The sequence below is a fragment of the Folsomia candida genome, unplaced genomic scaffold (assembly GCF_002217175.1).
Source record: "Folsomia candida strain VU population unplaced genomic scaffold, ASM221717v1 Fcan01_Sc003, whole genome shotgun sequence".
NCBI lineage: Eukaryota > Metazoa > Arthropoda > Collembola > Entomobryomorpha > Isotomidae > Folsomia > Folsomia candida.
Window position 1 is genome coordinate 3,834,356 of NW_019091195.1, and position 15,369 is coordinate 3,849,724.

Consider the following 15,369-nt stretch of genomic DNA (forward strand, 5'->3'; position numbering starts at 1 on the left):
GAATGAAATACGACATTGTGTGCATTGAGCAACCAACCTAAATAATTGTCATCGCTAATCCTGATCATCCTTTTTACACTCTCCTTAATTATGACAAAAATAGTGCTCTAATTAAATGATTACGTATCTGCAAAATGGAAAATATTTGTCCTGATTCCACAAAACACGTATATTTCTCAAAGTTTAAAAATCTGGTCTGGTGCTGCGGAATCAAGTTGTCATTTGCTGTAAAATTCATAGCACTTTTTGACATTGTAAGATTTGTCCAATATTGAATCCAAACATCCTGTTTAAATTCTCATCTCATAAAACACGTGTACGACGGTTTCAGACGTTATCAATTATTTGGATAATTCAACTTTCTCGGATATTTCCAACGTATCTGGACCTGAACTGGACCAGCTTGAACGAATCCTGCTCGAAAAACGGATCTAGTATGTACATAATTTTACTGTTAGCGATACTTGCCCGTTTACGAAAAATGCTTTGACTCGTTAACTATCATGCACACATAATTTTTTTCCCAAAGTTTTGCAGACATTTTGGGGATTTTACCTCGTTAAATCCGTTGCAACCATATTTCTCTCCATACTTTTGTTTAATGCTGAAATTTCTGTAAGTCTTACTTCTCAAATAACATTACGTTATACTTCAATTTTGTTAATTTTCTTAACACAGCGCAACGTTAGGAAGTTTAAACTCTGGATATTTATTATAAGCGTAGTTTTTGTAAGCTGCATGGCCGTGAGCATTGTCCACGTTTCAATTTACTATGATGGAAATAGGGCAGGGTTGATTATTTTTATTATTGTGGCTACCAGCGTTTATCGACCCTATTCCATAATGATTGTTTGGAAATTCATGAAATCCTTGAGACTTGCTGGGAGGTCAAATTCATCGAGCAAAAATCTCAAGGACAGAGAAGTGGAGATGTTTTTCAACGGTAGCTTTCGACACTTTCAACCTCCTCCGGGTTTTGGTGACGTTGAAAAGGCCGAACATGGACCATACAACACATATTTTGAAATTTCCAGAGATTGCTTGAACATTGGTGATTGATAATACGTAATTACTAGTGCATAATACATATTATTTACCAATACCATGTTGTTATAAAGATGAGGAAAACCCATTGGAAAAAACAGAGAGTGACCTTCTGCTTCTTAAAGGAAACATGAAACTTCCGAGCGGAAGTTCAATCCTTGTAGCAGTCAAAACAACAACGAATAATGTGGATGTGGCACATTTCAGAGCTATCCTTTCTGAACTCAAAATTATGACCTATGTCTCATCAGTTCAAAAACATGAGAATATTGTGGAGCTGTTAGGAGCCGTGACTTGCGATATTGCACAACGTATGCTAATTTAAGCCTAACTAGCCTACTTTCTGAATGTCTCTATATGTATATGGATTATTGCAATATATATTTGGTGTATTTAGGAAAAATAATGATAATACTGGAATATTTTCCTTATGGAAATTTTCATCAATTTCTGAAATCTCACAGAGGGGCTTTTGTGAACTTGGTGAGAAATGGAACTTTGTCCAGAGATTACGCAGTGTATGATTGTCTATACATAGAATTTGTAGCATTTTAATATGAATTATATCTACACAAAATAATGCACTTGATTGCAGACAACATTATTGCAATGTCCAACAAGTATCATTGAAAAGCAGCCTTGTTACGACGTTCTCATTGCTTCGATGGAGTTTTGAGATTTGCAATGCTCTAAAATATCTGGCTTCTATTGGAGTTGTACATGCAGGCATTTGTACCAAAAACATCTACTTGACTGAAGACAAAGTGGCAAAAATTTCGATTCCTGCTTTGCCATCACAGTTGCATCGATACAGTTCCTATGATGCATCCGAAGAGGTTAGTGTTATTGATTTATGAGTATATTTACACCAAAATACCTCATGTGAGTGACAGCTAAAGATCAAAATGGTATGATTAGCAAAGTTTTTGGCGCTGGATGTCGATCGAGTCGTTGCGTGACATGACTTTTACGACGCGTTCAGATGTTTGGACGATTGGTATCACAATTTATGAAATTTTTACACTGGGATCAGTCCCATTTCATGGCTTATCATGGACTCCGGATTTTGTAAACTATTTGATACGCGGTCTCAGAATGAACAAACCTGCATTCGCTCCGCATAAATTGTGCGTTGTCTCAATCAATTACTAAAATAAACTATAGTGGGTTTTAAAATCTAGTCAATTGACAATTTATAGATACACAGTACTTCTTGAATGTTGGGACAATGATCCAAGTCGAAGACCTTGCCCAGAGCAGCTGTGTACCTTCTTTGAGGGTATCTTAAGGGAACATAAGATTCTCGACAATCATTATCTTGCAGACGTTACCGGAGGGGGTGGTGTTTCAGATGACAACATTTCGACGGACAGCAGTTGCATTGCAACTCCGCTTGGCAGTGCTTAATTAGTATTTACGTAATATAATTAGCATTTGTGAAATTTTTACATATGAATAAACATAAACTGTACAAAAAATTATTTTTTGGGTATGCGCATATTTAGCATCAATATTTCATTGTTCACTAGCTACTCCCAAGTTCATATCCTTCGCAAATATTGGAAATCTGGCTGAATAGAATAACAATTAAACCTGTACCGCACTTTGTTTGTTTAACGAATATATATTTACCTTCACTTTTCACCCACATAAAATCTTTAATTATTCAACAGCTAGTAAACTACAAAGGTCAGAAACACCCACTCATTTCCAACAAAACACGACTCTTATAAAACTGCCAGTCGCAATTGCATTATTATTATCCCATCTCCCATCCTAGCTACACATTCGTATTTACAACATCAGTAAAGGGAGTGACAGAGACCGTGATCCTCAATTAAGGGGCTTGTGACGCTTGTGGTATGTTTAAGCTTCCATTTCGCTGCAACATGAGAAATTGATTACAAATTGCAAATACAAACATGTGCAAGATTTATTTATTTACGGCCGTATTATGCTATGCCAAACACCATCATGTACACGAATATAGTATTCCTCTTGAAAGGTATCCATTTAATCAATGGACATGTCCATCTATAACCAACCCATAAGCCATGGGTTAGTGAAATAGCATTTTAAGTAACTTATGTATATAGCAAATGGCGAAATAATTCATTCTGGTTCTGCTTTACCAGCAACAACACTTGTTTAATTAGCACTGTGTTTCTTCTCGACAAGCATCAGAGTGGAGAGCCCAGAGATCGGAGACATATTTTTAGCATCTCCGTAATCTAGTTAGCATTGACTTTTTTTTCTAGATCCTGTTATTTTTAGTTTTCTTTCGCATCTCTTCTGATAATCTCCATCACACCAATAATTCCCAATGCTAGACTGGCTCTCAGATTCCGGGCAATAATAAACTGCATGGCAAGCACGGTGAGTTGCCGGATATCCGGTATCTCACAGGTTCAACTTCGTCTGCGTGCATTTGTTTGTGACATGTAAATATTTTGACAGAAACTAATAAAATATCTACAGATTTAATAAGTCTACGCCGATATAAAGTTCTTGGGGTCACAATGTCCGTGCTTCAAATGCAGGCGGAATGGGCTGCAATTGTTGAAATTGTAAGTGGATAAATCATTGTGTTGATTATGTCGTACTGATTTTAAAACTTTTGTGTTGCATTAGATACTGCTCCTGATCTGGGCTATATGCTTCACATTAAGAAGTATTTATTATGGAATAGCCTCTGCCTCGGAACTGGAAGCCTTTTGTGAGTGTAGATAAATTGCTTGTCGATGAAGTATATTTTACGTATGTAAGTAAATATAAATGTATCATTTATGTCCTGTTAGCTTGGCCATTTGCCCTGTCCAGATTTGTGGGAAAAATTGTATTCATCGCGTTTCATGTGATCTTGGCAATTTTCATGTACAGAAGTGCCAGACAGGTACATGAAACATTTATAAATCTTTATGTATAGGTATCTATACTTGATGAATTCATATAAAATGTATTTTCATGACAAATTTTCAGAGGAATGAATCTCGGCTTCGTGTTTGGTTTATCATCAGACTAATTCTTGGATTTTTAGTTGTATTATTTTTAATTGGCGACATTTTGTCATTGTTATCAGTCTTTGGGTTTGATATTTATACTATTTTCATGCTCAGTTTATACATCTCGTGGACATGTTTTATCGTATATTCATTACTAATTGTTCGATGGCTAATTCAGGAGATTCAACATGATGGTGTGATTGCGCGAACTATGTATACCATGTATTCTGGACGAAGTCCTTATTAATCCATAAGTTAGAGATTTATTTACTTAATTGTTATATTTTCTATATATGAATAATTCCGGAAAAAATATACTTTATTTTCAATATGTTCGACTAGGTCATAAATTATCAATCAATCTTTTATGCATACAAGAGTTAATGTTAGTCATGCAGATCAGATGAATCAATTCAATACAACATGTGCACCTATTGTATTTTATTATCTACATACGTGAATGATGATATACCGTTGACTCGGTCGGCTTTCAATCTCACTGACCTACTTTTTTTGGGCAAAATATGCTGCGATACGAGCAATAAAATCTTATGCAAATAAGTTGATAATTCGAAATATAGGTTAACAAGACTGCAACGACAAAAAGTAATGATTTGTTAAACTTCGTTCATTTCCGAATACATAGAACTGCTTCAAACTTATTTGATTCACAGATTTTAGTTTATTCAGTTATAGCGTGCAATTTTACACGTACATAATAACCAAGGATTTCTGGTATCAAATTCAAAATGAAGCAAAGCTTTCCAGGAATTTCCCCCTTGGCGAAGGACATTACGCAAAAATATCTTAAAACCCACCAAGAGTTTCAGGTCCAAAATACATCTCTGAAACTAACATGTGTCATTTTGGTGGTCGTTGTCGTTTTTAACACAATGTTTTCTGCACTGTTGGTCTATAAAAATGCGCTTATGGCCGAAGAAAATCTGCAACTTATTCAGGAAAATCAAGCCCTGATGGGTAAGTCTTCATCCAATGCTGTATATTTATCAATTAATACCCAGCATAATAAATCTGAGGGTATTTGTTGCAGGTTTCCATCAATTGGTTAATCAAATGTTTGCTTCAGAACCGATAAATGGCGATTCTGAAAAGTTTGCAAGGGTAATCATTACTTTACTTTGGTTTAGAAAAATCGTCTGAAATTGTTTGAAAATTTTGGTTGGTTAGATGGTTGATACTCGACTTACTCCGAGAGAAGATTGTCCTCCCTGTACGACTGAGAAACCCACAATTGTTCAACCTCATAAAAACCCAGTTTCAATTTTAAATGAACTTACAAGTCATGCGTCATACGACTGTGATCACCAATGTCTCAATCCACCAATTCATCTGTCCACGCTGACCGTAACAGATCCTGACCTGCCGGAAAGCACATTTACTGGAAAAGGTGTCAAAGATTTGAAAATTTTGAATATTTCTCAGAAAACATCACCATACAATTTATATTTGTAAATATTAGGGGACAGCAAACAAAGGTCGAAACAAGTAGCGGCTTATCGGGCTTTGGAGGTATAATTATTATTATTATAATTATTATAATTATTAATAATTATTATTTAATAATTAATATTTAATAATATTTATTAATAATATTTATTTTAATATTTATTAATATTTAATATTTATTTATTTTTTAGGCATTATTCCCAGAACATTTGGATGAAGTTGGAGATGACCTAATGCCTGATTTAGATTTCAATCCCATTTGTTTGGATCCTAAGCTGATCATGGTGCATCCAAGCCGTAAAAAGTGTTGAATTTTGAATATGCTTTAAACAGTGCAATGGTATATTTGACAGAATTAAATTGGCCTAAATGGCAGCGGAAAAGTTGAAGAATTGTTCCATGAATGAAACTTATAATTTGTATCCCTAAATGTCATAAAATATCGATGTAACATATGAATAATTACTTTTGCTGACTACATAGTGGCAATTTACAAAAGGAAATGAAATACAAATCGATTGCAACTGAACCATGAATATTAGTGGAATAATAATTTTTTTTAAAATCCAACCAGAAGCAGAATGTTTAAAGTATTTAATCAAGTTCGATGAAAATAATTATTTAGCTTGCCTGGAAGGTCATCCTCTTGTATTAATAATTAGTTGCATACATAGCTCGCTTTTCGTGCAGGGTTATAAACACGGTTATAAATATTTATTATTTACTCTAATTCAAGAGGAGAGGTTGGCAGTACCGATTTTGATACCCTTTGGATATGTTCTAAATATTATTGGGAAGGTGTATGAGAAGTAAAGTAAAGTTTTCCTTCACATTTAGTATTCATCCGATTGTGATCATTTTCGGATTCTCCTGATTCTGGATAGTTGTTTTCCATATCCAACATGAAACTCAATTTTTTAATTTTTGTATAATATTTTCAAAAATTTCTTGACTAGGGAAATTTAGAAAAAATTGAGTTTGATATGGAGCATAAAGCTATGATCAAGAAAATAAATTTTTTTAAAATCCGACTAGAATTGGATTTTTGGCGATGGTTTGAACGGAAAAAACGGTTTGTTCGTGTTTTTCGTTCCTTTAGGGGTGTGTGGTTGACCTCCACGGAGTAAAACCAGTTGGAGGTTTTAACAGATTCATCGGCTAATGGGTATCAAAATCGAGTACTGTCAACTTCCCCTCTTTGGTTTGGCATTATAATTTGTATATAAATCTTTACATATTGGTACATTTGAGTATTCTACCTACAAATCTATTTTACAGATCGACATGTATAAGAGCCATTCAATATTTAAATGTTTATAGTTTGTGATGAGTTAATGCTAAAAACTAGGGAAAGCTGCCAAATGGAAAATCACAATGAACACCATCCAAAATACGAAAAATATTTTATCCAGAACTTCAATTACTGGATTATTCAAAAATTGCACATTCGCTGCAGAGGCAACACACGCCATAGTGCACCCACAGAAGAAAACGACCTGGGTCCATCTTCGCCCGACACGATCAACAAGATATGCTCCACACATTCCAGAAGGAAGCTCAATTATAGAGAGCATGAAAAAATTCACGAATTGATTTCCAGACATTTGCGCTAGTATTACAATTACAAATTGATAAATTTTATACAATTTCAAGCAAGATTGTGCTTACTTGTGTTTAGCGTTATGCCGTAGTAGACCACTATGTTAATGGACCTATATGTAGGGCAGGTGTAGCCAAGATTAATCTACCAATATGTTACAAAATACGACATTCAATACAAATATTAATCGAGATACCACCAACTGACCAACAGACGGTGAGAAGGACCGTGTTCTTGGCTAGTCTCATCCTACTAAATAGCGTCCACACCCCAGTCCTGCCTTCAGACTTGGCCTGTAAACTATACAGACGTGACAGAGTGCTGTCAAGTTGTTTTTTGGTTACTCGGTCTGCCCTGTCGTTGGATTTTGCAATTTTCAGAAGGACGCTGGCGGCTTCTTCCAACTTTCCCACGGAGAAAAGCCACCTCGGAGACTCGGGAAGGTAAAACCAGTAGAGGAATAGCAGTGCTCCAGGTATTGTGGTTGTAACTCCAATTAGAAACCTAAATTAGTGATATTATTATTATTATGCATAAAAACAGCTATTTTGTATAAATATTTTTTAATTGTAGCCGACAACCATTCTCTGCAAAACCAAACGACCAGTGGCAAAGTTGCCATTCCGACCACCCAAATCATCCACGTCACGGCATAAACATGGCCTCTGTACTCTGTAAGCACACATAAAACTATGAAAAGTGACTAACGTGGCATGGTGAGGTCTCATTTACACATATGTAAATAAGTCATATCAAACGTACTCACCCTTGTCGCAAATTTCAGCCAGGATCATTGACGGGGCAATAAACATCTTAATATTGCCCATTGCAAGGAGAGAGCAATTATTAGAAAGTAATACTTAATGGTTTTATTAACTGAAGTGTATTTCAAATTACCATTGGAAAAGCAGTCCCAGCAATAAATTGGGTAATATGAAACATTACAATATTGTGGACAACAAAGAAACTTATCATGCGAAACACCACATTTATGAGGATGGTCAGAAAGAAGATTGGTTTCCTACCCATCCTGAACACAATTTTAATCGAATTTATGCTAATTTACTTTTCCTTTAAAATTTTATACTTTATTATGTACTTGTCTGAAAGGTGACCCAATACCAGAGTCCCAACAGCATTGCCAAATGCTTGGGCCTGTAATATAAAATATTGATGCATACTCATATTTAGCATTGTGAAGCGAAACACCACTAAATAATTACTTCATGTAAATCATATCGCATCAAGAATTATCTTTAGACGAGTTGAATTTGTAAATATTTGTATTTTTACCGTAAAGGCATCCGTCGGGTTGTCTGCAAATTCGCAAACCCAGTTGTAAGCAGATGAAATTGTGGACTCGTACTCTGTACTACTGTGCTTTACTGATGGAGAGCTGATAACATACCCATGAACCACACACACAAAAGTTAATTTGCATACCAAGAGTGCCACCACTGCTTTGAGGAGCAAACTCCATACTTTCGTCTTGGAGTAATGATATGAAAAACAGTACTATCGTACTCCCACCCATTTGGACATTTGATAATTGAGCCGCTGTCCTCGCGTACATGGTGCACTGGGAAAATTTAGTTTGACCGTCGGAGGAGGTCTGGTGTAATCTCTTTAAGAGTAGGCAAACATTAAAATTAATTTTTTTAACTTAAAATTTTGGAAAACTGGTAAGAAATCCTCTTACAATGGAATAGGAAGAAACGATTAAAAATTAATTACAAGCCTTCATATTTTATTCGATGGCAGTGTCCTTCCCCCTTGATAATAAGGCATCATTACATATTTGCATGTCTCAAATGTGATTTTGGAGAAGTGTAAGCACTTATAGGAAGGAAAATACATTACAATTGTTTCAGGTTTTTTGACCTTTACGGATTTCACGCGGACACGTCATGGATTCCAGATGCCTTAATGAAGTATGACAACTTCCAGCTGACGTTGGTGGACAGAATTAAAACCACATTCTGGCCATTATATTGGTACTGGGACCGACACTGCGTAGTGTATCCAGGAATGGACCGATTAATGAAAAAGGGCTTTTGGAAGGGAAGATGTTCCATCGTTTTATGAGGTGGAAAAGAGAATTAATCCTTAATGATTCATGGTTGATTTTAATCCAATTTACACTTTTTATAAATAATATACATAATGCTCACGACAAAAACCAATATAAAGATAAAACGATTGTTGGAATAACAAAAGAAGGCTAAAACTACAACATAAATTATGTCAAGATTCCTAAACTTTTTATTTTGTTTCTGTGGAGTGAATTAAATGAAAATTAAATGAACCATTATGGGAGCCGTTCCCAATCAACGAGTATTGGGAAGAATTGTTTTATGTTTTAAACGATATGCCTATCTAAAAATCCGGTCAGGGTGATAAGTAGTGGTTTTCCCAACCCACCAACATAAGGTTTTCCGCTACTCCCCAAGCCAACTAATGTGTATTTCTATTTGTCACTATGTTGTCAAGAAAATAAAAATGGAAATTATGTAAAAGTTAAAAGTATAGGAATCTTGATCTTATATACATCAGCAGAAAACAGTACCAAGATGATTCATAAATTTTTATAAATAAGTATTGCGATAGCGGTTTCCTCACGTCGCGAGGACGACACAGATATGTTTAGTCGCTATTCTCACAGTCCTCCTCCTCTTCTGCCTGAGCCCATGCCCCACTTCTGATTGTATCCTCAGTATCTTTCAAGATGGAAAGAATCTCACTCTTTACCAGCCTTTGGCGTCTTGTATTCCAGAATAGTTGGAACTGTGAAAATCAAAAACACATATTTTATTTATTTTTATTTTAGGAAAGTAAAGCAATATTAAATTGTTAAACACTACCTTTTCATCCTCCTTCCAGTGGTCCATTTGCGACATACGGTACAGGGTTGGATCAGGTAGTTCAGTTAATTTGGCAACGATTGCACGATGAACAACTTCTTTATCTTCCCATGTAAGAGTATTAACCCTAGACCGAGTAAAAGTTGAAATTCCGCCACCAAGCATAGTCCTAGCGTAAAACTTGAAATGGCATCTCTTTGAAGCGGTTGCCATGCACAGAGGTATGACATTTCCCGTGTCCGGCGTCCAACCCGCCCTTTTCAAGAATCTGAACAAATTCAAGTTATGTTAGATACAAGTCATTTAGCCGTGAGGTAAATTATTACCTGTCGGTACATCGTCCAAGTGCCACATGCTGGATAGCCGCTTTTTCAAGGTCTTCAAGTATGGTCATATTACAAACAACATCAGCAGGGTAACTATTAAGGTTTATCCAGCGCATGACGTAAACCCAATAATCATTAGTGTCTTCTTCGTCCTCATCTTCATCTTCCTCCGCATTTTCATATGCTCCCTCTCTGATGGTATTATCCACGTCCGTCTGGATGGCAACAATATCACTTTTTCGCATACTCCTCATGCCATCAACACCGTTAATGTATGTCTGAAACTAAAAAAAATTGTGTCATTTTACGTAACTATTTTCCAAACATTCAATTTATGTGCAACTTAAATTATAAATAGTAAAACTTACTATTGCATTACTCTTCCAAAAGTCCAGTTTGCTCATTTTATATAACGTTGGTTTGGGAAGGTTGTTCAGATTCGCAAGGATGGCGTTGTTGACTACCTGTTGATCCATTTGAGTGAGAGTATTGACCCTAGGCCGAGTAAGAGTTGAAATTCCGCCACCAAGCATGGTCCTAGCATAAAACTTGAAATGGAATCTCTTCGATGCGGGTGCCATGCACAGAGGTATGACATTTCCCGTGTCCGGCGTCCAACCCGCCCTTTTCAAGAATCTGAACAAATTCAAGATATGTTAGATACAAGTCATTTAGTCGTGAGGTAAATTATTACCTGTCGGTACATCCTTCAAGTTCCAAATGCTGGATAGCCGCTTGTTCAAGGTCTTCAAGTATGGTCATATTACAAACAACTCCGGCTGCAATTTTGCTTAGGTTTAGCCAGCGCAAGAGGTAAATCATAGATTCATCTCCTGGATATACTCCGATGCCACTACGAATAAATAGATTATTATGAGTAAAATTTTCCGTACTCTGCGTACAATTCTGTGCATATACATCGGGTTATTTACCATTTTCTCAGGTGAGAACGGCACATATTGAAGGTCCTAGATTTATTGTTACATTTCTCGTAACAGCATATTTGAACCCAACAAATTCCATCAGTCAGTTTCCACCGGAGGCCTTCATAGTCTTCGTACTCATCACCTGCATTACAATTTGTCGGGTGCTTCTTATTTGGCTTCCTGTTGCGTAAATGCATTTTGAGAATTTGTTGGCAATTTAATTTTTTAGTTTACTCATAATCTTTTAAGAGATATTACCTCCCACTTCGACAAGAGTTGCATTTATCGCCACCTTTAAGGGCAAGCAATGGACAAGGTTTGTTGGAACACATTTTGCAGTAAGCTTTGTCGGAACCCAATTTCCATCGAACACCTTCATCGTCTTCGTACTCGTACCCTGGGCTCTGATTCCTGGGGTGTGACTTTCGCGGATTCCTGGCATTCATATGCAAATAGTTTAATATATATTTCTTGCTTATTTATACACTTTTAATGATACTTACGTCCCACTTCGGCAGGATTTGCATGTGCCGTTTTTGTCGGCAAGCAAAGGACAAGAATTGTTGGCACACATTCTGACATATCTTTTCCCATTCACATGCAATTTCCATCGAACACCGTCATCATCGTGGTACTCGTACCCTGGTTTTTGATTCTTGGGGTGCCACTTTGGTGGCTTCCTGAAATTCATATAAAAATATTTTAATACATATTTCTTGTTTATTTATACTACGGTCTAATGATAATTACCTCCCACTTAGACAGGCGCGACATGTGTCACCTTCCCGGGCAGGAAATGGACAGGATTTGTTGACACACATTCTGTGATATCTTCCATCCCCACCCAATTTCCATCGGACACCGTTATCGGCTTCGTACTCGTATCCTGGGGTTTGATTCTTGGGGTGGAACTGTCGTGGTCTCCTGACATTTGTATACAAATATTTGGTGATATATTTCTTGCTTATTTATATAATTATAATGACAATTACCTTCCGGTGCGGCCGCGTTCGAGATTTCCAGGTGTTCCATGCTGATCCGGTAATTTTGCTGACGTTTCACCAGAGTTGCACACTTCTGTCTCGTCGTCCAAATGAATTCGTTTGGATTCCTGCGTTAATCCAGATTTGCATCGGCGAATCCGAGTCAGCGTTACTCTATAAATCATTACATACTATTGTTATACTTGTTACCATAGCTTGTTGCTATTGTTATACAAGATACTTACAATGTTGGTCCACTCGAAACATAATATTCTCCGCCGGGAAGTCTTGTGTTGAAGGCGCTAGCGTGCCGAACTTCCGTTTCCAATGCAAGCTTTCTTGCCTTTACATCACCGGAGGAGTCGTCATTTTGACTACTTTGGTCGATGAGTATTTTCAACGAATTGCTAGTGGAACGGAGCTGATGCCGTCTGTGGAAAAGGATCAGCATCTTTCTGGTCCTGTCTTCAGACCTTTCATCTGGTCCTGCTGCCAACATGGAACGCCCATTTACATCTTTCTTAAGAAGTTCCATTGCGATACTAAGGCGACGTGTAGGGATCTCCAACGGGTCAAGGCGATCCATTTCTCCCAATCCTCCTTTGAGCAATTCCTGGAGGAAGGCTAAACAGAAGTCTCCACACGAAAACGCATCTCTTTGTCGCGGAACGTGTACTGCTGCATGATATCTCCATGAATTTCGGTCGATGTCATAACGACTCTGGAACATCCGGGCTAATTGATTTTGGTATTGTCGAATTTTTATGACGGGGATTGATCCTGGAAGACTGTCCAAGAACCGCATGCTTCTGTCATCAAAGTTGACATGGTGCAAAATCCAATGATTGTTGCAGTTCTGCACATTGTACAACTGCCCTTCTTCAGTATTAAAATCGGGCAATAGCGAATCGACATTTCCGTCCATTTCAAAAACTGCGGTGGCTCCAATAGCGAGATAGAACTGAGCCATATTATCCACATTACGGAACAGTTGTTCTGCTGCTGCGTTGATGGCGGCATCAGTTAAGAATTCCCCCGCATAGAACGAAGCGAAGTCGACTTCGTCCCCTCCTGGAATCACTCTTGACAAAATGACATCGACTGGTACACCCTCAGGATGATGGGTAAGTGGAAAGTGGGAGGAGACTTCCTGGGACATGGTGAGGACTTTTCACACCATCAGCTGAAAGAAAAAATAGATATTAATTATAATACAAGCCAATTTTTTTTAACTATCTAACATTATGCACAAAACTTTACCAATTATTGTTACACAATTGATGATAGCTGAGTAGATTAAAGTCACGATCGCTGTCGAATACAGCATATACTCTGAGCAATAGTGTGGGCTGGGCAATGGCTTGCTCTCATTCTGTGACAAGATTCAACATGACTGCAATTCGTCGTGCGGACGAAGTGCAATCATGTTGAATCTTGTTGATTGCACTTCGTCTGCACCACGAATTGCAGTCATGTTCAATCTTGTCACATAATGAGATTCAAAGAAGATTTCAAAGAAACGTCAGTTCTTTGCGTTACCCAGGTCGTGAGTGTGCAACCATGTAGGATACTTCACGCACGGACTCGTCTGACGGGCGACCCAATAGAAAGTAAGCAATGTAATAGTTTCTAGAAATAAGTAGTTAATTGTTGAAATATTGGGTTACGATAGTCATTGAAAATTAAATTGCAATGTAGAACTTTACAGAGGCAGTGTTAGATCGGCCAGAAACTGGATGATCTAACATCCATTCTAGATAGTGGAAAATAGGTGAACGACATGCTGGACAACTAACATTAGTCAAGTCTTCTTGAAAAGAAAAAGAATTTAACAAATTAATCATGCACGTATTACAAATAAGATGTGTTCTACACTGCATGAGAGGGCTATGGTAATGCCACTCTACTTCGTTTTCGTCTAGACAGATGATACACAGCATGCTGGAAATGTTACAGAAATTTTTGCGAAAAAACGATACAATATTAATGAAGGAGAAACACAAATATGTAGAATGGAGAATGATATTAGCGGCTGATTGCCCAGGTTATTAATAAATATCGTTGGTCTGCCGTAGCCTAGATGGCGCTTTTGTAAGAGACGAAAACATTTAGCCAATTCATGAAAACATTGCCGCATGCATGTATAGCCCGAGTTAGGGTTACGCAACCTGTCAGGTTCTTCTTACACTCACAAGTTTGCAATTTAGATAAGTGTATAAAGTGTATAATTAAATATTCTGGTTAGAAAGCAACAACACAAGTACGACATAAAGTTTTACAAGTCATAAAATAGTTTACGCTTAATTAAAATATTGAATCAGTGCAGCGCAGCCTATTACTTTCAATAGGTCAACGAAACCAATTTAGCAAAAAGAGTGTTGGATATCTCCTCTGCCAGAATTTTATTCGACATATGTACGCTCATCTCGGACACGACACAAAAGGCTTAACCGAATAAAATTAATTAGTGATAAAGGTCTAGCATCATTCCCAGCCAAAATACTACCAGTTGATGGCGGATAAAAATAACAGAGTCGGTTTGTCCATGCTCACACCTTGTTGTAAATTCATGGTAAATTTATGGACGCTTAAAGAAAGAAAATGAGAAAAATGAGTTTCCGCAATTTGGATAGTTTATTGTGTCAACCAATTTTGTTTCACTTGTTCCGGTTTTCTTATCTCATGCATTATTTTACATCACGATAATCTCGACTATGTTATAGACAATATACAATTTGAAGACAATAATACCAAAGCTCTTCGACCTATCTACACATGATGAAGGAGACTTGCGTCCGAAAGCTTGTGTTTAATAAACGACAAATTTAACATTCATGAGGTCCGATAACATGGTCCTTAATATATAAATTAAGAACATAGATAGTGTATATTAGTTAGATGTTGGACTTTCTTCCTTTGTTAACGGAGTAAGGGGGTTTGTTGTTCCATATGTCTGCAAGAGGACGTGGAAAACACAGCATTTATCTAAAAAAAATGGTTTTGAGCAGATTCAAATTATTTATTGCATGTACAAGAGATACATAAATATTTAAAATGGAAAGGAGAAACGTTTCGATTTTGTTATTCTCATATTATTTTTTACCATATTAACCTTATCCAATGGGTTAGCGAGATGTTAAAATTTATAAAATGTAGCATG

General features: G+C 36.8%; 3 protein-coding genes and 2 long non-coding RNA genes across 7 annotated transcripts; 3 read left to right on the forward strand and 2 right to left on the reverse strand.

The window, feature by feature from the left end:
- Positions 1-6: 6 nt before the first annotated feature.
- LOC110847567 (receptor-like tyrosine-protein kinase kin-16) lies at positions 7-2,525 on the forward strand. Of its 2 annotated transcripts, XM_022094531.2 has the most exons (9): positions 7-254; positions 332-434; positions 530-615; positions 679-1,051; positions 1,119-1,355; positions 1,442-1,562; positions 1,640-1,880; positions 1,963-2,171; positions 2,244-2,525. In XM_022094531.2, the coding sequence occupies exons 1-9, from the start codon at positions 135-137 to the stop codon at positions 2,449-2,451; spliced, it is 1,698 nt and encodes a 565-aa protein (XP_021950223.2). In that variant the 5' UTR covers positions 7-134; the 3' UTR covers positions 2,452-2,525. The 2 variants fall into 2 exon arrangements, with proteins under 2 accessions (XP_021950223.2, XP_035705500.1); XM_035849607.1 differs by lacking the exons at positions 7-254; positions 332-434 and having other exon boundaries at positions 679-729; positions 822-1,051.
- Positions 2,526-2,647: 122 nt separating this feature from the next.
- Positions 2,648-3,402, reverse strand: LOC118434922. Its single transcript, XR_004834384.1, has 2 exons — positions 2,990-3,402; positions 2,648-2,926 (listed from the first exon to the last, which is right to left on the reverse strand). It is a non-coding gene; the product is annotated as an uncharacterized LOC118434922 (long non-coding RNA).
- On the forward strand, positions 3,327-6,049 carry LOC110847545. The gene is made up of 8 exons (XM_022094501.2): positions 3,327-3,611; positions 3,676-3,760; positions 3,843-3,937; positions 4,024-5,024; positions 5,098-5,168; positions 5,235-5,454; positions 5,527-5,576; positions 5,705-6,049. Exons 4-8 carry the CDS (start codon positions 4,796-4,798, stop codon positions 5,822-5,824), a joined length of 690 nt encoding a protein of 229 aa, XP_021950193.1. The 5' UTR covers positions 3,327-3,611; positions 3,676-3,760; positions 3,843-3,937; positions 4,024-4,795; the 3' UTR covers positions 5,825-6,049.
- A 151-nt stretch (positions 6,050-6,200) lies between these two features.
- LOC110847626 (organic cation transporter 1) lies at positions 6,201-9,910 on the reverse strand. Of its 2 annotated transcripts, XM_035849608.1 has the most exons (8): positions 8,407-9,908; positions 8,213-8,268; positions 8,011-8,143; positions 7,880-7,925; positions 7,695-7,785; positions 7,321-7,617; positions 7,182-7,225; positions 6,201-7,122 (listed from the first exon to the last, which is right to left on the reverse strand). In XM_035849608.1, exons 3-8 carry the CDS (start codon positions 8,140-8,142, stop codon positions 6,851-6,853), a joined length of 882 nt encoding a protein of 293 aa, XP_035705501.1. In that variant the 5' UTR covers position 8,143; positions 8,213-8,268; positions 8,407-9,908; the 3' UTR covers positions 6,201-6,850. The 2 variants fall into 2 exon arrangements, with proteins under 2 accessions (XP_035705501.1, XP_021950294.2); XM_022094602.2 differs by having other exon boundaries at positions 8,213-9,910.
- LOC118434921 lies at positions 7,447-8,057 on the forward strand. Its single transcript, XR_004834383.1, has 2 exons — positions 7,447-7,588; positions 7,687-8,057. It is a non-coding gene; the product is annotated as an uncharacterized LOC118434921 (long non-coding RNA).
- Positions 9,911-15,369: the final 5,459 nt, after the last annotated feature.